General features: G+C 35.4%; 2 protein-coding genes across 2 annotated transcripts; one reads left to right on the forward strand and one right to left on the reverse strand.

Annotated features, from left to right (window-relative positions):
* Positions 1-424: 424 nt before the first annotated feature.
* On the reverse strand, positions 425-1,372 carry LOC115834228 (olfactory receptor 4K3-like). Its single transcript, XM_030808982.1, has one exon. It carries the CDS (start codon positions 1,370-1,372, stop codon positions 425-427), a length of 948 nt encoding a protein of 315 aa, XP_030664842.1.
* Positions 1,373-8,060: 6,688 nt separating this feature from the next.
* LOC100590162 (olfactory receptor 4K2) lies at positions 8,061-9,005 on the forward strand. The gene is given in 1 exon segment (XM_003280883.3): positions 8,061-9,005. A coding segment is annotated over 1 exon segment (945 nt).
* Positions 9,006-20,719: the final 11,714 nt, after the last annotated feature.

Below are 20,719 nucleotides of genomic sequence, written 5' to 3' on the forward strand. Positions count from 1 at the left end.
CATTAGCATCTTGTCAGCAATAAACATTCTATTGCTACTTTATAGGGTACTATACTAGGTGCTGGTGCTTTTATACTTGTCTTTTTTCTTAGAGACTATTGCTAGAGATAGGGAGGAAATCTACTCTTTCTTAAAACGTGAAAGTCTCAAAGGAAATTATATTAAAATAGATCTAAAAAATAAGTATTTGATATTGTTGGTCCTTTCACATAAAACATTAAGTATACATTTTATAATGCTCTACAGTAAATGTCATGTTGTGTAAGAAACAATTAATATGACCAGAACTTCATGACAGCTGAGGCTGGTTACAGAAACAGTTCTACCACAAACTAATTGATTTCTTGCAATAGCATCAATATGTTGACCAATTGAATGAGGGGGATAAATGCTGAAGAAGTATTTTATTTTTCTATGAGGAAAATTAAGAAGTATGGTCAGTCGTCCTAGATTTAAAGATATGGCTGCTTAGTTTCCTCACTGAATACTTGACATCTTTATTCCTAAGGGTATGGATCACTGGATTCAAGAGGGGAGTGAATATGGTATAAAACACTGAGAGTACTTTGTCTATTGGGAAATCTGTGAAAGGCCACATATAGATGAAAATGCTTGGGCCAAAGAAAAGGGTCACAACAGTAAAGTGGGCACTGCACGTGGAGAGGGCTTTGGAGGATCCACCAGAGGAATGCTGCCGAACGGTGACCAGGATGATAGTGTAGGAGATCACCAAGAGGATGAAGCACACCAGGGCAATCATGCCACTGGTTGAGATCATGAACACCCCCAGAATATATGTGTCGACACAAGTGAGTTTAATCACCAAAGGGAGGTCACAAAAGAAACTGTCTGCTTCATTGGGTCCACAGAAGGGCAGATTCACTGTAAATGTTAACTGACTCAGAGCATGGAAGATGCCGACAATCCAGGAAAGTATCACAAGCCCAACACACATTCTCCAGCTCATGATTGTTAGGTAACGTAGAGGCTTACAGATAGCCACATACCTATCAAAGGACATGGAGATCAGCAGTACAATCTCAGCACCCCCTAAGAGATGTAGGAAGAATATCAGGGTCATGCAGCCTTCAAAAGAGATGGCTTTGTGTTCACTAAGGAAGTCTGTAATCATTTTGGGGGTGGCAAATGAGGCCAGGGACATGTCAGTGAAGGAGAGATTGCCCAGCAGAAAGTACATGGGGGAATGAAGGTGTGGCTCTGATGCGATAGTGACCACAATAAGAAGGTTCCCCAGCACAGTGGCTGCATAGACTATGGAGAAAAGCAGGAAGTAGAAAATCTGGAGTTCGAAAGAACTGGACAGACCCCGTAGCATGAATTCGGTTACCACAGACTGATTGCTCCAGGCCATTTGCTCTGATTTCTGGAAGGACTCTAGCATTTCCATTTGGGAGGAGAACTACGAAAAAATACAGCAATCAAACTCAAAGTGGGATTTTTGCATGGACTAATTTAGTGGCAGCCCACCATCAGATAGTTCCCTATTGTCTCTTTTCCGGACTCACAGTGGCCAAATATTTTTCCCAATGGCCTTTCTAGGTATTTCAAATGATTCAATTAAATATCTTTTTTTTAATGACTTAGCAATTTGTTTTACAAGTAAAATACAAATATTCATAAAATAAATAAAAATTAACGGTTTCAAATATTTACTCCGCAGTTTGTGAAATAGTTTTTAAATTTCACAGCTTGCTGGCAGCAGGCTTTTGTAAGAAAAGGGAGTGAAAACCTTTTTCAAACATCATGAAGGGTGAAAGACGGATGAGGAATATTTGAGGATCAAAGCTTATTATTAGTGGGAACACAATAGTGGGAAAGGTGTGGGCACTGGTCTCTTGCAGTGGCTAAGAAAAAGGAATCAAACATGAGGGGAGGAAAATGACTACAGAGATACATCATCTGTTTCAATTTTCTAATGGAGATTGTCTAGAATAAAAGTGAAATGGCTGGGCACGGTGGCTCATACCTGTAATCCCATCACTTTGGGAGGCCGAGGCATGCAGATTACGAGGTCAGTAGTTCAAGATAAGCCTGACCAACATGGTGAAACCCCGTCTCTACTAAAAATACAAAAATTAGCCGGGCATGGTGGCATACACCTGTAATCCCAGCTACTCAGGAGGCTGAGGCAGGAGAATCGCTTGAACCCGGGAGGCAGAGGTTGCAGTGAGCCGAGATCGTGCCACTGCACTCCAGCCTGGCGGCAGAGTGAGACTCCGCCTCAAAAAAAAAAAAAGTGAAATCACCTCTAATTATTTGTTCTTTATTTTAGTTATACAGATATTATGAATGACGCTTGATGTATGTCACCAATGCCATACATTTTTCAGAGGCTAATGAACATGTTCTGGTTAAAGGCTGAAGTACTCATACATTTCTATTTTAAATAGAAAGACTGTTAAATACCATGCTGCCAGAAGCGAGGCATTTTTTAAATGCTAGAAATTATTGATTTCACAGAAGCTGTTTGAAACAAAAAACACTCTTCCTGTTTCCAGAGTTTACATGGAGGAACTGTTGAGACAAGTTTACATCAGATAGAAGATAGTAATGAATTTAGAAGTTATGTAATATAACGTACCTCAAAAGTTGTTAACTTGGCTGATTAAGGAAATCTCTGTCTCACTGAGATCTGAGATTTACAAAGTGCACTGAAAGCCAATTGAAATGATGTGTACTCAAAATTCATGACAAAACCTTTTCGTCTTTCTACTAATCCAAGCATTTGTTTTTCTTTTCTTCTCAAACCTCTGTTGTAACTATATATTCTAAACAAATTGTTCTGAGACCAAACCCAATTTACTCATTCAACTACCTACTGTTCTTTGGCTTTCTATTAAAAATTGTGTGGCCTTTGAAAAACAAATAAACAAAAAACCTTCACATTGTTCTTCTAGCTTTACCCATCCCAGAAACTTTTAATTTCTTTTGCACTCACCTACCTGATATTTAAATAGAAGTCTCTAGCACAGCTCTCATTTAAATTGGGGTAACAGAAATAACAGTGACCTGAAAGTCAGAAAATGAGAATTGAAATCTTGTCCTAGGAGTGTGGGATCCAGTAATTTACTGAGTCAACCAATGCTTCCAAGTCTTCATATGTAAAATAGGGGCGTTGATCTAGATAATTTTAAGATCCTTTCCACACATGTAATATAACAACCAACTCCTGAAAGCAAGGACAACTGCTTCACAGTGAAGTTAGGTGAATCACTTGCCTAATTTCTGGGGAAAGGAGGCTCACAGTCCTTGAGACCTTTGTATTTATGACAGCTGTATTGATACGAAATAATTTTGTGAATTACATGGCAAGAAAAAGACCAGCTGCTGCTTGGGGAATAAAGAGATGTTCAAGTTGCAGTGGGAGTTATTAAAACTTTGGTTTGGCCATATTTAAAGGTGAATTACAGAATGCATGATTGCTCGTAAATGTTTCATGTACAGGGCATGGATGTGATTGGCTGGGAAAATATAAAGAATAACGCGTATCTTAGACCACAGCAAAGACAAGACAAATAGTTTCTATTATTTGACTTGTGAGACTACAAGTGTTATCTCTCAGTTCCTCCATTAATACATGAGTATAAGGCCTGTGTATCCCCATTTGGAAAAAAACTGATACAGAAAATAATAAAATGAACGTTCAAGAATTTAAATTTTGTACTATTCACTTGAGTCATTATGGAGTAATGGAAAAAAAGTGAAAAGTGAAAAAATTCTGGTTTATAAATTCTAACTATGTAAAGAACGTGAAGTAATCAAAATTTTAATATCTCCTAAAAATCAGAGTAACAATCAATAAAATTTAAATGCCACCCATACTTAAATATTTCTCTATTAACAAGGAAGTTTTGAATGTTTATATTTCACAGAGCTTGTATTCATAAGGTGAAAAGAAATAACTTGATGAAACTGCATTATATGCCTCTAGTATAATATAAAGAACATTGAATCTCAGATTTGGAGGCCTGAGTTTACATCACAGTACAAGACTTTATTATACTGAGTACATCACCACATTATCATAAATCTCAATTTCCTCATTTGCACTGAGAGATTAAAAAAAAGCATTGATATATCAATACATAAAAAACCATTAAATTAGAGAATAAAAAGACCAAGAACCCTGCATAAAATGGGAAAAAAGTGCAAATAGCTGTTATCTATATAAAAGATGCTCGAACTCTTTTTATACAAACATATGTTGAAATTCATTGAGATGCCACTTATCAATTATCATATGGTAAATGTTTCTATCAGGCAGCAAAATTCTAGCAGCTTGAACACCTGCTCTAGATGATACTACAGTGAGGTAATGCCAGAAGGAATATAAAATAATATATTTATAATATTATATATTCCAGAAGGAATATAAAATAATATAAAAATAATAAAATCCCATGGAGGAACGTTAAATATATTAAATATACACATATATATTTAAATAGGTATATGTGTATATATGTGTGTGTGTGTATTATATATAAATATATAATATTCATATATATTTATATGAACATACACACACACATATATTTATATGAATAAATATATATATTTATTCATTTACCTCTAAGGAGAGGGAGATGATAGGGGACAATAGGAATGACATGTTGGAATGTCAGGGATAAAATCAAAACATCTCTGATTTTATCTACATTGTTAGTTTTGACTTAGGTTAAGAAATAGAGTTCAACTTAGAAAGCAGAGCTACCATGCACTGTGGGATAAGGCATTTACCATAGGAATTAGACCTTAAACAATTGTGGAAGGACTTAGGAAAGCAAAGACATGAAACAGAGAGCTGCAGAATCAGAGGCAGCAATAGCCAGTCAATCAAGAAACCAAGCCCATCTAGCCAATGAAGTAGAGGTCATGAAAGGAGTAAATTTTGCTTGTAGAAAAATTTTTGTTCAGTTGCTACTTCTGAGGATCTGCAGGCAGGCAGCCTGAGGCTTCTGTTGATCCTCCAATTCAGAAGTTGGGAAAAAGGTGGACACAGAGTGAAGTGGCTGAGAGCAAAACAAGCTAGAAGCTGTTGGCGCCTCTGCATCTGTATAGTCACAAAGATCAGAGAGTAATGGCTGGTGCTTTAGGTTGCTTTTCAAATTCCAAACAAATTTATTTTTAGACAACTCCAATACAGAAAGACGTGGAGAAAAGAATTCTGGGAACTGTAGTTCTCAGCTTAACCACTTTGACAATAGAAAGATGTAACGTGCCACTCTCCGGTCTATAGGAAAGACTCATGCACTTGCATTATTTACCTGGGAGCTCCACTGGTACTGGAACTTTCAGAAAGGCTTTCCTAACATATCTTGTGCCTCACCTGGAGTGTATAAAATGGCTAGGGTCTGGCTGGTACTCCATATTTACATATAATATCTCATCATTCTGTATTCCTCCCGTGTGTGTGTGTGTGTGTGTGTGTACGTGTGCCTGTCTCTCAATGTTTCTTTGTATTTATTCTATTTATCCTAAGACCCTGATGAGTTAAAAAATAAAATATATAAACAGTGCTGGAGTCACACATTGACTTTTAAAACTTCTGCTCATGTGTGGCATATGATACTTCTAGTCACATTACATTGAACAAAGTAAGTCATGTATCCAAGGCTCTGGTAGATAAACTGAGGGTTATACTCCTTCCACAGCATGTGAAGGTTGCTGAAGGGATGAGCCATATACAAAAAGGTAATCAGTTTTGATTTTCTAAAATTCAGTCGGCTGGGCGTGGTGGCTCACTGTTCATCCCAGCACTTTGTGAGGTGGAGGTGGGCTGATCACTTGAGGTCAGGAGTTCGAAACCAGCCTGGCCAACATGGTGAAACCCTGCCTCTACTGAAAATATAATTAGCAGGGCATGGTGGCACATGCCTGTAATCTCAGCTACTCTGGAGGCTGAGACAGGAGAATTGCTTGAACCAGGTGGCGGAGGTTTCAGTGAGCCAAGATTGCACCATTGCACTCCAGGCTGGGTGACAAGAATGAAACTGTCTGAAAAAAAATCAGTCTACTACATAGACTGCACAGGAGAATAATCATATTATTAGTATTCAATAAATAAAAATATTCATAATGACAGTTACTTGGATGTCTCATTTAATTAATTACAATCACATTCACATTTCTGGTAACTTAGTCAAAATTATCTCCTTATATCCATTTCATTTAATGATCTGTATTAAATTTCTCCCTTCTCCAAACTATCTAAATAAATGCTTACATAATACTGCTTTCAAATAATCATAATTCTGCCCCTGACATTAAAATGACCCGTTATCTTTTATATGAAGTTAAATTTTTAGAAAAGCGTTCTTGTTCTTCTAAACTGCTAACTAAATATCCCATTTCATGGCAATTAAGTTGCACTGTTTTCCCTCCAAGTGCATTTTTTTTCTTCTGCCAATCAACATTTTAGTTTTCATTCTAAGTCAAGTTCATGACATGTCTCCTGCAAGAACACTTGCTTGATTGATTCTGCACATTACCAGTTTTCTTTTTTTTTAACTAAAGTCTAGTTCATTCATGGTCTCTGAGAATTGACTCAACACGAGGTTTATTTGGTGGTATTTTTCACCAATTGTTTTATTTATAGGTGTTTAATATTTCCAAATAACTCTAAATTACTTGAAGCAGAGGTGAATGTTTGGATTTTGTTCTCTGTTGCTTCTAATATAGCATTAGAGAACCAAGAGTGCTTATTAAAATTAGTTGATTTGATATTTCCTGCGGCTTTTTGAAATTAGGACTTTCCCAACTTCTAGTCCCTGAGTCTCTCAGGTCCAGGTGAAAACGATCTTTGTAAATTCCCATAAGATTCTTGAAATATCTTTCCTTTGTGAACTCAATAATACCATCTTTGTTGTTTAATAAATCCCATTGCAAGATGATTTCTTCAATTCCCATGTCCCTACAGCATCCATTTTATCCACAGCTGGTACACAACTAATGATTCAACTAGGTCATTTATTTATATTTTAAATTGCCTTCTATGCTCTGTCAGAAGCCTACTTAACACTGAATAATCTAAAGCCCTGGTTCTGCTATAGATCTGGTAAGTAAAAGTGTTTCACAAATGAGTTCTACTGAAATATTTTAAATATTTGCCCTTCCCACTCCCATTTCCTAATCCCTATTCCATGCAGCTTAGGTCAATACAACAGTTTACATATGTTGACATTTACAGAAGAAGAATTCAAACAGAGGTGAAATGAAAGAGATTGATCTTTGAGCACTTTCCCATGAAAATGTTATATATCCTTTATGATATAAAATTTTAAATCATAGAATTATGAATATTTGTAAGGAACACATTCATATTTTAATTAAAAAGAAAGGACCAAAAGAAGTTAAATGTCTTTCCTTTGTCTATATGACTGTATTGTAATAAATTGGTCTTCTTTCTCTGGATGAATATCAGCAAAACTAACTTTCTATGTATTTCTTTTGAGTTTCAAACAGGAAACTTTATCTGGGAATACTTTAACAGTTCATCTCTGGAAATGTACAAGAGCTCTACAACTGTCCATCGAAACTTCACTATAATGTGCTTAAGAGCCCTTACATGTGATATAATTTTTATATGTTTTCGTCAGTAAGGATATCTTTATGGACAAATTCCAAATGACTAAACATGTATGTGTATGTGTGTTTCACACATTGTCAGCATAAAGTAAGTTCTTACTGTTATGGTTAGACTTACACAGATGAATAGATGGACAAATAGGTAGGTAGGTCTGTTCAGAATGATATTATCTTGGTTGGATTGCCATTTAGTATCGGAAAAGAAAGTGTTCTTTTCAATACCTATGATTTAAGGAACATTTTGCTATAAGCTCTAATATTTCATAATTTCCATTCAAAACAATATACCAAATGAGAAGGATGGAAAGAATAGTCAAGATAAGTTTTATAGAGAAGATAAAATTTCTGAAAGTAGGCAATTGGAAATGAATCTTTTTCTTCCATTGAATCTCACTTTCTTTTTTTTTTTTTTTTTTTTTCGTGATACAGGCTTCTGCCAATGAATCAAGACAATGGATGTGGCCAATAAGTCTACCATGTCTGAATTTGTTTTGCTGGGGCTCTCTAATTCCTGGGAACTATAGATGTTTTTCTTTATGGTGTTTTCATTGCTTTATGTGGCAACAATGGTGGGTAACAGCCTCATAGTCATCACAGTTATAGTGGACCCTCACCTACACTCCCCTATGTATTTCCTGCTTACCAATCTTTCAATCATTGATATGTCTCTTGCTTCTTTTGCCACCCCAAAGATGATTACAGATTACCTAACAGGTCACAAAACCATCTCTTTTGATGGCTGCCTTACCCAGATAATCTTTCTCCACCTTTTCACTGGAACTGAGATCATTTTACTCAAGGCCATGTCCTTTGATAGGTATATTGCAATATGCAAGCCCCTGCACTATGCTTCAGTCATTAGTCCCCAGGTGTGTGTTGCTCTCGTGGTGGCTTCCTGGATTGTGGGAATCATGCATTCAATGAGTCAGGTCATATTTGCCCTCACGTTACCATTCTGTGGTCCCAATGAGGTAGACAGCTTTTTCTGTGACCTTCCTGTGGTGTTCCAGTTGGCTTGTGTGGATACTTATGTTCTGAGCCTCTTTATGATCTCAACAAGTGGCATAATTGTGTTGTCCTGCTTTATTGTTTTATTGAATTCATATGTTATTGTCCTGGTTACTGTGAAGCATCATTCTTCCAGAGGATCATCTAAGGCCCTTTCTACTTGTACAGCTCATTTCATTGTTGTCTTCTTGTTCTTTGGACCATGCATCTTCATCTACATGTGGCCACTAAGCAGCTTTCTCACAGACAAGATTCTGTCTGTGTTTTATACCATCTTTACTCCCATTCTGAACCCAGTAATCTATACTTTGAGGAATCAAGAAGTAAAGATAGCCATGAGGAAACTGAAAAATAGGTTTCTAAATTTTAATAAGGCAATGCCTTCATAGTTTTTGTGACACAGAACATTAGTCACAATGCTGTGTTAGGCTCTTCTTTCTAGAGGGTTCTTATCAAATTGTAATTGCCAAGAATTTGTGAGGGCTCAAGTTCAGTGCATTTTGAAACTATTCTCATGAATGTGAATGTGTTCAAAATACATTTGAAATTTCAGAAAATCAAGTTAATGAAAACAATTTATTCTAGAAAAAAAAACTATAAAAATGTCAGGAGTGACAGTTCCAGTTAGGACATTCAATATCAATAATCAATTTATTGGAAAAGAGGACCAAGGAATGAGGAGAAGAAATATAGATTAAAGCAGAACTAGGAGATTATGACAATTACACACAGTTAGCAACTGAGTCACTTAGTGACAAGCTAGCGAGATTCCTATAATCCTTAGGAACTCCATACTGCTATAGGATCTTAGCCTCTGACAGAGAAGCAATGATTTTCCGCATACTTCCCCAAGCCACTCCCACTTAACATTTAAACCAATTTGTGATCTCTTCTATTAAAGAAAACTCTAGATATATTTTACTTCGAATGTTAATGACGTCCATAAAATTGCTGTAAGTGTAGCAATCTTTACCAACCACTTTTAGTTCATCATCAAGGCAATACAGTCATGATATTTCTTTCTGATAATGCAGAATGAGTAGAGAGGATGGAGAATTCTGCAAATCAGAAAATATGAAATGAGTTGCAGATCAGTACACTTTGTTTTGTACAGACACGATGGTTGCTTAATTCCTAAGAAGTTAAAACTGGAATTAAGAGACACAGCTTCTAACAGTAGAATTTATGGGGAGTCCATGCTTTCATTTTAAAGTGTTATATTGCTTTCCATTTTGGTTATTTTTTTCTTGAAATATTTGGCTGTAAAAATAATGAATCTGCATTTAGTAATACATTGTCAATGTAATAAGTATGTTTTTGTACACAAATAGGTTTTGTTACTGTTATAAATAAATCTGGTAGGGTCAATATTAGCTTTAATGTATACAAAGTATTACTACCACCTGCTGGTACTTACTGGGATTGCAAGTATTGAAAGAGGAAAAGTCATTCTGTATACCCTACTTTGCAAATCATCTTTAAATGATGGCAAATATTCATGAGTTAACTGTTATTTAGAATTTTCTAAATGATATTGATAAAATATAGTGTCTTATATATGATCCAACATGTATCCACAAAGGGAAAGATAGGTTGCAACCACAGTATTTGATAATATCAAGTTGTTATTTTCTGGTATGATTGAGTAAATGGAGAAAACAAATGAAATGCATTAATTATCATTTATGAAAGATAATTAGAACAGAAAATTCTTAGATGTTCATATTAAGCCAAGTTATAAAAGGAATGTATTTTTTTCTTCATCAGTTTTTGTTTTATTTCTTCATTAATGTACTAAGCAAATAAGGAAAAAGCTTACAGCTTGAAAGTCTGTGATATTGTGTTTAAAGCCTGAGCAGTTTTAAAATTATTAGATAATAACGTCTACAGTATTAACATAAGATAAAACATGCTTATGTAAGCACAAAATTAGCATAATTCTATTTTAAATAGGGATACAAATAGGCCAATTTAGGTTTTGAATGTGAACTTTCTCTTGGTTGCAGTTATATGTACAAATATGTTCAGACTCAAGGACTTCGTTTATGTAGAATGTTTTAGCTGGTGTTTAAAAATGCTAGAAATAATTCTTTTACTTGACATATTTATTTGTCCAGGGAATATTTTCAAAACTGTGCTGCTTTTTGCAATATAAAACTGTGGAATCTTCTGGAAGAGACGCTATTGATTTTCTGTGCTTTTGTGGAGAATTCTAAAACTCAAGAACACTTGCCAAAATACCCTCAAAGTTGTAGCTGATCAGCAGACAACTCTATAAGGCAAGTCAATAATGAGATTAAGTAGTTGGATTGATAGTAAAGTTCTGTAGCTGATAATAAAAAGGATTATAGAAAGCCTTTGGAGGACTTACATATATAAATGGAACTATCACATTTCTTGGTGGCTTAGTGTGAGGAGTCAATATTCATGGCACCTCTGCATGTTATATAAACACTTAAAAATCTTAGTTAGGACTTTAGGACTCATGGTGGGTGGTTTTATCGATATATCTCTTAGACAAGATGCTGACACTCTTTTACCAAGGATAACTGCAGTGACATGGCCATGGACTCGTTAAGCAGTAGTAAGGATGGTGCCAGCTGCCACCGGAGTTTCCAGAGACAGAGATGATGTTCTGCAGAGAATGCAAGATATGCAGGCAAGTATAATTTTAAGTGATCTGCACTATCTGCAATAACACAATTGAGGGAGTTCTGGAGCATTTATAAGAAGACTGTGTTAACAAGAAACTTCATCTTCCTCTACCTGTTTAGGAAGCTGTGAAGCTTGACAATAATTGAATGCAGATGGAAAAACTGTTAAAAATCGGGTATAGATAAAAACAGATAAAGTGTAAATTTTAATATGTGAAGGAACTGGATATATATAATAGCAATAAAAACTACAAATTATGTTTGTGTCTAAAAATGCTTAAGAAAACTTTTAGAATACTATATGGTATAATGATGGTGGATTTACCATAAAGCTAGTTAAAGCTTAGGTTTTATAACTTCTCCTTTGCATGGATTTCCTCGAAGGCCCTAGAATAGAAACTAACAACCTTTTATTAGTTATTTTGATTTTCTTTTCCTGAAACAGGTGTCCTCGAACTGTATAAGCTTTAAGCCTAGCTTGTCCAACCCATGACCTGCAGGTTGCATGCAGCTCAGGAGATGACTTTAAATTCAGCCCAACACAAATTCATAAGCTTTCTTAAAACATTATAAGATTTTCTTGTGATTTCTTTGTAAAGCTCATCAACTATCTTTAGTATCAGTGTATTTTATGTGTGGCCCAACACAATTCTTCCAATGTGGCCCAGAGAAGCCAAAAGTTTGGACACCCCTGCATTAAAAGGGTCTGCAGAATCTGAAGTCTAATGTGTAGTTTTAAAAGTCTTAGACTCTGGTTATCTTTTTTTTTTAAACCAGTGTTTAATACTACTTCTACTACTAGTGGTGTAAACTTAAGCTAAGCACTTAATACCTCTTAGCCTCAGTTTCTACATATGTTAAAGGAGATAATAGTGGTCTCTACACCACAGAGTTATTTGAGGCATAAAAGAAGTAAATAATATAAAGCATATAGTTGTCAATAAATGTTAGTCATTGTATCATTCTGGGTGATAACCCCTGGATATCTTTGTTTATGGGACTTGATAGTCTCTTGAGCTAACAATTGACTTGTTTAATTTAAAAGGTAAATTTTCATTTATGTGTTTTAAATATTGATGTCTGTATATGTGTGTGTGTAAATATTCACATCTGTATACGTGTGTCAGTATTGATTTGAAAAAATTAAAAGTAACTTCCACTAGAAAATTACACTGGATCTTACATTAATTAAAGCTTCTGGAAACTTGTTTTTCTGTCTGTTCACAATTGTCATTAATCAAGAGAAGTATCAAGTTGTTGCTTAATCATTATGCTATTGCTTCTTTACAATGAATAAATATTAAATTGGTTTATTGATTTTAGGATGAATTCACATTACAATTGTCATCAGAATAAGAATGATGTTTGACTCATATTATTAAGGTGAAGAGATCGGCAGATGGATACATTAGTAGATAGATAAAGTTTTGTATTATATGAGCTGTCTTATGTGAAGTATTTTTCTGCATTGATAAGGGTTTAGGATAATGTGATCACTGGATTATGCTACTATAAGAAGTTCTTGGTAAAATGCTGTTACTTGTGCATATCCAGACTGTTTATGATAGTATTTTCAAATTTAAAAAACTACCAGTGAATCTCTTCTCTACATGTGAGTTTTTAAACAACTCAGTTATAGCAAAATTTGTTGAGAGAGTTGGAGTAATCCTCCTATTTCCCTGTTCTTTCCTTGATATTATTTTGCATGGTTTTCAGATGTATGTGTCAGTTGAAAAATGGGGAGAAGAAAACAGCCAGGGAAATCTAATTCATGTGAACTTCTTGCATGTACTCTCAGATGCCAATGAAATCCACTAAGCAACTCGACAGTTTTTCAGTTTATAAGTTTCTGTTATGCTTTGTTGTTTGGAATTATTTTTAACACTCTTGGTTACACCTATGAGGTAAATATGCACAAATTATTCTGGAGTGTGTAGGACCAACACTAAAATGAGATTGAAAATGTGACTGGGATCGTTGATTGATGTATTCTGTCTGTATTGTTGCTAATATAACTCAATTGACATGTTGTTTATTTTTTCTCTTTGATTTTTGTAAAACAAATAAATTCCAATAACTAGTATGTACTAAAATATTATACTTTCATTTTTATTTTTTACTCTGATAATTTACATTGCCAATATAAGGAGATGTATACCTATTTTTTAAATTAAAAAATGTTCTCTCTTAAAAAATGGAGGCTCCAGGTTTTTTCCCCCATTAGCCTTTTTATGACTACTAAATGCAAGACCATTGTTAATTCGCCTCTTTTCTTTACGTTTTAAGTGTACTAGGAATCTGAAGCCATCAACAAAAGCTAGATTTTTCTCCCTTTGCTCACTCGCCATCTGTTAAAGAAAATTTAAAAGAGAGAATTTTTTTAGTTTGAGGCTAGAAATAGCAATTTAATTAATTTTTTAATATAATAATATATTTATATCTAAATTTTTTCTTCTTGTTTGAATATATTTATATTGGTTGTCCTACAGTTAAGAAAACAGAAACCATTGGGTAAATTAAGCAGATTTAATACAATGTATTAAATGCTTATGAATAATTCAAAGACTTACAGGAACATGCATTGGAAGCTGCTACTGTAGCTATTGTGTTCCAGAGCACATTACCCCAGTAATGTGATGTAAGGGCAAAAGGCAAAAAGCTTTGGGGTCATTGCCAGTCCTTCATCACCCTCAACACTCCTGAAGGTGGTGAATAGTCACTGGACACAGGTATGGCTGCCACAGTTGCTTTCCCTCACATGTCATCATCATCTTGCTCACCAGCAGCAATTATATCAGTAGATCCCTGTGCCACACTTGTGCTTTCTAAAGCTCATTTGGTGCATCTAATTGGTGGAATCTACTTTGCACAGAGAAACTTGGCTTAAAAAATCAATTTGTAGATTTCAAGATTCTTATGCAACAGAAAACATGCTAATAGAGGGTGGATTGGAGGGAGACTCCATCAATCAATCAATATCCATTACTTCAATTTTTTTATACCTTTTTATTGTAGTGTAAAAGCAAGGTAAAGAAAAATACACAGACATGTTTAGCTTAATGAAATATTATAAGGCAAACACCATTATAATCACATCTCAAGTCCAAAATAGAACTTTGCCAGCCACCCCTGAAGTCCTCAAATTTGTTCATCTCGATGACAACTCTCTCCTTCCAAAATTAACCATTACCCTGACTTAATAAGTTATTTGCATTTCTTTTCCGTTTCATGAATACATATATACTCAAATATACATCCATACACACTCAAACTTGGCCTCACCAACTTTGTTTCCTTTTCTTGTAGCCTACAAGTCTCCTAATGCTATCCCGCCCCCCTCCCCCCACCCCACAACAGTCCCCAGTGTGTCATGTTCCCCTTCCTGTGTCCATGTGTTCTCATTGTTCATTCCCACCTATGAGTGAGAACATGTGGTGTTTGGTTTTTTGTCCTTGTGATAGTTTGCTGAGAATGATGGTTTCCAGCTTCATCCATGTCCCTACAAAGGACATGAACTCATCATTTTTTATGGCTGCATAGTATTCCATGGTGTATATGTGCCACATTTTCTCAATCCAGTCTATCACTGTTGGACATTTGGGTTGGTTCCAAGTCTTTCCTATTATGAATAGTGCCGCAATAAACATATGTGTGCATGTGTCTTTATAGCAGCATGATTTATAATCCTTTGGGTATATACCCAGTAATGGGATGGCTGGGTCAAATGGTATTTCTAGTTCTAGATCCTTGAGGAATCGTCACAGTGACTTCCACAATGGTTGAACTAGTTTACAGTCCCACCAACAGTGTAAAAGTGTTCCTATTTCTCCACATCCTCTCCAGCACCTGTTGTTTCCTGACTTTTTAATGATGGCCATTCTAACTGGTGTGAGATGGTACCTCATTGTGGTTTTGATTTGCATTTCAATGATGGCCAGTGATGATGAGCATTTTTGCATGTGTTTTTTGGCTGCATAAATGTCTTCTTTTGAGAAGTGTCTGTTCATATCTTTCCCCACTTTTTGATGGGGTTGTTTGTTTTTTCTTGTCAATTTGTTTGAGTTCATTGTAGACTCTGGATATTAGCTCTTTGTCAGATGAGTAGGCTGAAAAAATTTTCTCCCATTCTGTAGGTTGCCTGTTCACTCTGATGGTAGTTTCTTTTGCTGTGTAGAAGCTCTTTAGTTTAATTAGATCCCATTTGTCAATTTTGGCTTTTGTTGCCATTGCTTTTGGTGTTTTAGACATGAAGTCCTTGCCCTTGCCTATGTCCTCAAGGGTATTGCCTAGGTTTTCTTCTAGGGTTTTTATGGTTTTAGGTCTACCATGTAAGTCTTCAATCCATCTTGAATTAATTTTTGTATAAGGTGTAAGGAAAGTATCCAATTTCAGCTTTCTACATATGGCTAGCCAGTTTTCCCAGCACCATTTATTAAATAGGGAATCCTTTCCCCATTGCTTGTTTTTGTCAGGTTTGTCAAAGATCAGATGGTTGTAGATATGCAGCATTGTTTCTGAGGACTCTGTTCTGTTCCATTGATCTATATCTCTGTTTTGGTACTAGTACCATGCTGTTTTGGTTACTGTAACCTTGTAGTATAGTTTAAAGTCAGGTAGCATGATGCCTCCAGCTTTGTTCTTTTGCCTTAGGATTGACTTGGCAATGTGGGCTCTTTTTTGGCTCCATATGAACTTTAAAGTAGTTTTTTCCAATTCTGTGAAGAAAGTCATTGATAGCCTGATGGGGATGGCATTGAATCTATAAATTACCTTGGGCAGTATGGCCATTTTCATGATATTGATTTTCCTACCCATGAGCATGGAATGTTCTTCCATTTATTTGTATCCTCTTTTAAGTCATTGAGCAGTGGTTTGTAGTTCTTCTTGAAGAGGTCCTTCACATCCCTTCTAAGTTGGATTCCTAGGTATATTATTCTCTTTGAAGCAACTGTGAACGGGAGTTCACTCATGATTTGGCTCTGTTTGTCTGTTATTGGTGTATAAGAATGCATGTGATTTTTGCACATTGATTTTATATCCTGAGACTTTGCTGAAGTTGCTTATCAGCTTAAGGAGATTTTGGGGTGAGACAATGGGGTTTTCTAGATATACAATCATGACATCTGCCAACAGGGACAATTTGACTTCCTCTTTTCCTAATTGAATACCCTTTATTTCCTTCTCCTGCCTGATTTCCCTGGCCAGAACTTCCAACACTATATTGAATAGGAGTGGTGAGAGACGGCATCCCTGTCTTGTGCCAGTTTTCAAAGGGAATGCTTCCAGTTTTTGTCCATTCAGTATGATATTGGCTGTCAGTTTGTCATAGATAGCTCTGATTATTTTGAGATATGTCCCATCAATACCTAATTTATTGAGAGTTTTTAGCAAGAAGGTTGTTGTATTTTGTCAAAGGCCTTTTCTGCATCTATTGAGATAATCACGTGGTTTTTGTCTTTGGTTCTGTTTATGTGCGGGATTATGTTTATTGATTTTCGTATGTTGAACCAGCCTTGCATCCCAGGGACGAAGCCCACTTGATTATGGTGGATAAGCTTTTTGATGTGTTGCTGGATTCGGTTTGCCAATATTTTATTGAGGATTTTTGCATCAATGTTCATCAAGGATATTGGTCTAAAATTCTCTTTCTTTGTTGTGTCTCCGCCAGGCTTTGGTATCAGGATGATGCTGGCCACATAAAATGAGTTAGGGAGGATTCCCTCTTTTTCTATTGATTGGAATAGTTTCAGAAGGAATGGTACCAGCTCCTCCTTGTACCTCTGGTAGAATTCGGCTGTGAATCCATCTGGTCCTGGACTTCTTTTGGTTGATAAGCTATTAATTATTGCCTCGATTTCAGAGCCTGATATTGGTCTATTCAGAGATTCAACTTCTTCCTGGTTTAGTCTTGGGAGGGTGTATTTGTCGAGGAATTTATCCATTTCTTCTAGATTTTCTAGTTTATTTGTGTAGAGGTGTTTATAGTATTCTCTGATGGTAGTTTGTATTTCTGTGGGATTGGTGACGATATCCCCTTTATCATTTTTTATCACGTCTATTTGATTCTTCTCTCTTTTCTTCTTTATTAGTCTTGCTAGCAGTCTATCAATTTTGTTGATCATTTCAAAAAACCAGCTCCTGGATTCATTGATTTTTTTGAAGGGTTTTTTGTGTCTCTTTTTCCTTCATTTCTGCTCTGATCTTAGTTATTTGTTGCCTTCTGCTAGCTTTTGAATGTGTTTGCTCTTGCTTCTCTAGTTCTTTTAATTGTGATGTTAGTGTTTCAATTTTAGATCTTTCCTGCTTTCTCTTGTGGGCATTTAGTGCTATAAATTTCCCTCTACACACTGCTTTGAATGTGTCCCAGAGATTCTGGTATGTTGTGTCTTTGTTCTCGTTGGTTTCAAAGAACATCTTTATTTCTGCCTTCATTTCATTATGTACCCAGTAGTCATTCAGGAGCAGGTTGTTCAGTTTCCATATAGTTGAGCGGTTTTGAGTGAGTTTCTTAATCCTGAGTTCTAGTTTGATTGCACTGTGGTCTGAGAGACAGTTTGTTGTAATTTCAGTTCTTTTACATTTGCTGAGGAGGCTTTACTTCCAACTATGTGGTCAATTTTGGAATAGGTGTGGTGTGGTGCTGAAAAGAATGTATATTCTGTTGATTTGGGGTGGAGAGTGCTGTAGATGTCTATTAGGTCCACTTGGTGCAGAGCTGAGTTCAATTCCTGGTATCCTTGTTAACTTTCTGTCTCATTGATCTGTCTAATGTTGACAGTGGGGTGTTAAAATCTCCCATTATTATTGTGTGGGAGTCTAAGTCTGTTTGTAGGTCACTAAGGACTTGCTTTATGAATCTGGATGCTCCTCTATTGGGTGTATATTATTTAGGATAGTTAGCTCTTCTTGTTGAATTGATCCCTTTACCATTATGTAATGGCCTTCTTTGTCTCTTTTGATCTTTGTTGGTTTAAAGTCTGTTTTATCAGAGACTAGGATTGCAACCCCTGCATCTTTTTGTTTTCCATTTGCTTGGTAGATCTTCCTCCATCCCTTTATTTTGAGACTATGTGTGTCTCTGCACGTGAGATGGGTTTCCTGAATACAGCACACTGATGGGTCTTGACTTTTTATCCAATTTGCCAGTCTGTGTCTTTTAATTGCAGCATTTAGCCCATTTACATGTAGTTAATATTGTTATGTGTGAATTTGATCCTGTCATTATGATGTTAGCTGGTTATTTTGCTCATTAGTTGATGCGGTTTCTTCCTAGCCTTGATGGTCTTTACATTTTGGCATGTTTTTGCAGTGGCTGTTACCGGTTTTTCCTTTCCATGTTTAGTGCTTCCTTCAGGAGGTCTTTTAGGGCAGGCCTGCCCCCCACTAACATTTAAGGAAGAATTATTTTGCACCCATTCTCTTCAAAATTTTTTCAAAAAATTTAAGAGGAGGCAATACTTCCTAGTTTATTCTATGAGAGCAGTATCACTTGATACCAAAGCCAGACAAAAAAACTACAGGAATAGAAAATGATAGGCCAATATCACTTCTTAACATTGTTGCAAAATCCTCAACGAAATACTAGCAAACTAAATTCAATAGCACATGAAAGAGATTATATACTATGCCCAAGTGGTGTTTATTCCTACTATACAAAGATGTTTTAACACAAAAAATCAATGTAATATATCACTTTGCATTAGCAGATGAAGGGGGAAAACAATTGATACAGAAAATCATCTGAAAAAATTTAACATCGTTTCATGATAAAAGCACTTAACCCTAGAAATAGAAGGAAACTACCTCAATCCAAATAACAGGATACAAAAGTTATCACATAACAATTGTATTTCTATACACTAACAATGAACAGTCAAAAAAGAAAATTAAGAATATATATTATATATCTCTTTATATATATATAGAGAGAGAGTGAGATGAGAAAGATGACAGAGAGAGAGAGAGAAAGGGAGAGAGAGAGGAGATTTATTACGGGAAATTGGCTCACTGATTATGAAAGCTGAGAATTCCTCCACCTGCACCTTCAGCTTCTCGGAAGGTACCTGTTCACATTGAGGGAGGATATTCCCTACTCAGTTTCCTGACTCTCACAGCAATCTCCTACATAAACTCCTTTACAGACACACCTTGGGCAGCCCAATCATTCTAATCAAGTGCCAAACCACCTGGATTTCCATTCCAGCAGAAGGAGGACAGGTTCAGTGCCTACTGAAGCATTGAGAATAACTAATACAATGATTGAGACTAAATAATGCTTTATCAAATATCTGGGTATAGAAATACAATTGTATTAATTGTGGTTAATTTGCAGATCCTTGATAAGTAATGATGCTGAACTTTCTTAGTGATATCATTTAGTAAACAGAAGTTCTGAATTTTTGTGAAGCCTAGTGTGGTAGTTGATTTTAAGTTACAAATGGACTGCATTAAGAACTTCTGTTTACTAAATGAAATCACTAAGAAAGTGAAAAGGTAAGCCGCAGATAATATTAGATAATTGTAATACATATATCAACAAAGGAGTTGTTTATATCATATATAACGGATTCCTATAGGTCAGTAAGAAAATGCAAATGACTCAACAAATGAGCAAACAAATTGAATGGACATTTCATGAAAAAGATTTTCAAATAGAAAATAAACATATGAGATGCTCAGCATCATTACTTATCAAGGATATGCAAATTAACTGCAATTAGTACCCAGCATAGTGACTAAATTATTTTTCTTTATAAGGTAGATGTTGAGGAGAATATGGAGCAATGTAAACTCTGTTACAACAGTGGTGGTATTGTAAATTGATACAACTGTATCTGAAGAATGTTTTACAGTTTCTTATCAAATTAGATATACATCTACTTTAGGATTGAAAAATTACACTCCTAGTGTACATCCATCAGAAATGAATGCAATGTCCATCAAAATATGTACAGGAATGTTCATAAAAGCTTTTTTGTATTAGCCAAAAATGAGAAACTACCCAAATGTCCAGCAACAGTACAATGTATAAACAAATTGTAGTATGCTTAAATAGTGGAAGAAATAATAAAGATTGTTAATAATAGAAATGTACAATGATACACGCAATAACTAGAATAAATTTCAGTCATAATGTCAAATCAAAGAAATCAACACACATAGAAAGGGTATATATTTTATAATCTCATTTATACAAAGTCCAAACACAGGCAAAATTAATCAAAGGCGATAGAGGTTATAAAAGAGGTTAGCTTTAGGCGTTTTGTTGGGAGGAGTGAGGAAGTCATCTGAGGCATTGTTAAAATTCTGTCTCCATCTGGTTGGAAGTTTACATAAGCAAAAATTCAATCAGCTGTAAATTTAGGTTTGCAGTAAATGTTTCAAACACTTGCATTGTTTAATATTCTTGAAATCTAGAGAATTTTCATACATTAATAAAGAAAATATGA

This window comes from Nomascus leucogenys, unplaced genomic scaffold, assembly GCF_006542625.1.
Source record: "Nomascus leucogenys isolate Asia unplaced genomic scaffold, Asia_NLE_v1 000666F_130096_qpd_obj, whole genome shotgun sequence".
Lineage (NCBI taxonomy): Eukaryota > Metazoa > Chordata > Mammalia > Primates > Hylobatidae > Nomascus > Nomascus leucogenys.

Bases quoted from the DNA above. Each gene is read 5' to 3' on its own strand.
- LOC115834228 (XM_030808982.1), bottom strand. From the start codon at position 1,372: ATGGCCTGGAGCAATCAGTCTGTGGTAACCGAATTCATGCTACGGGGT.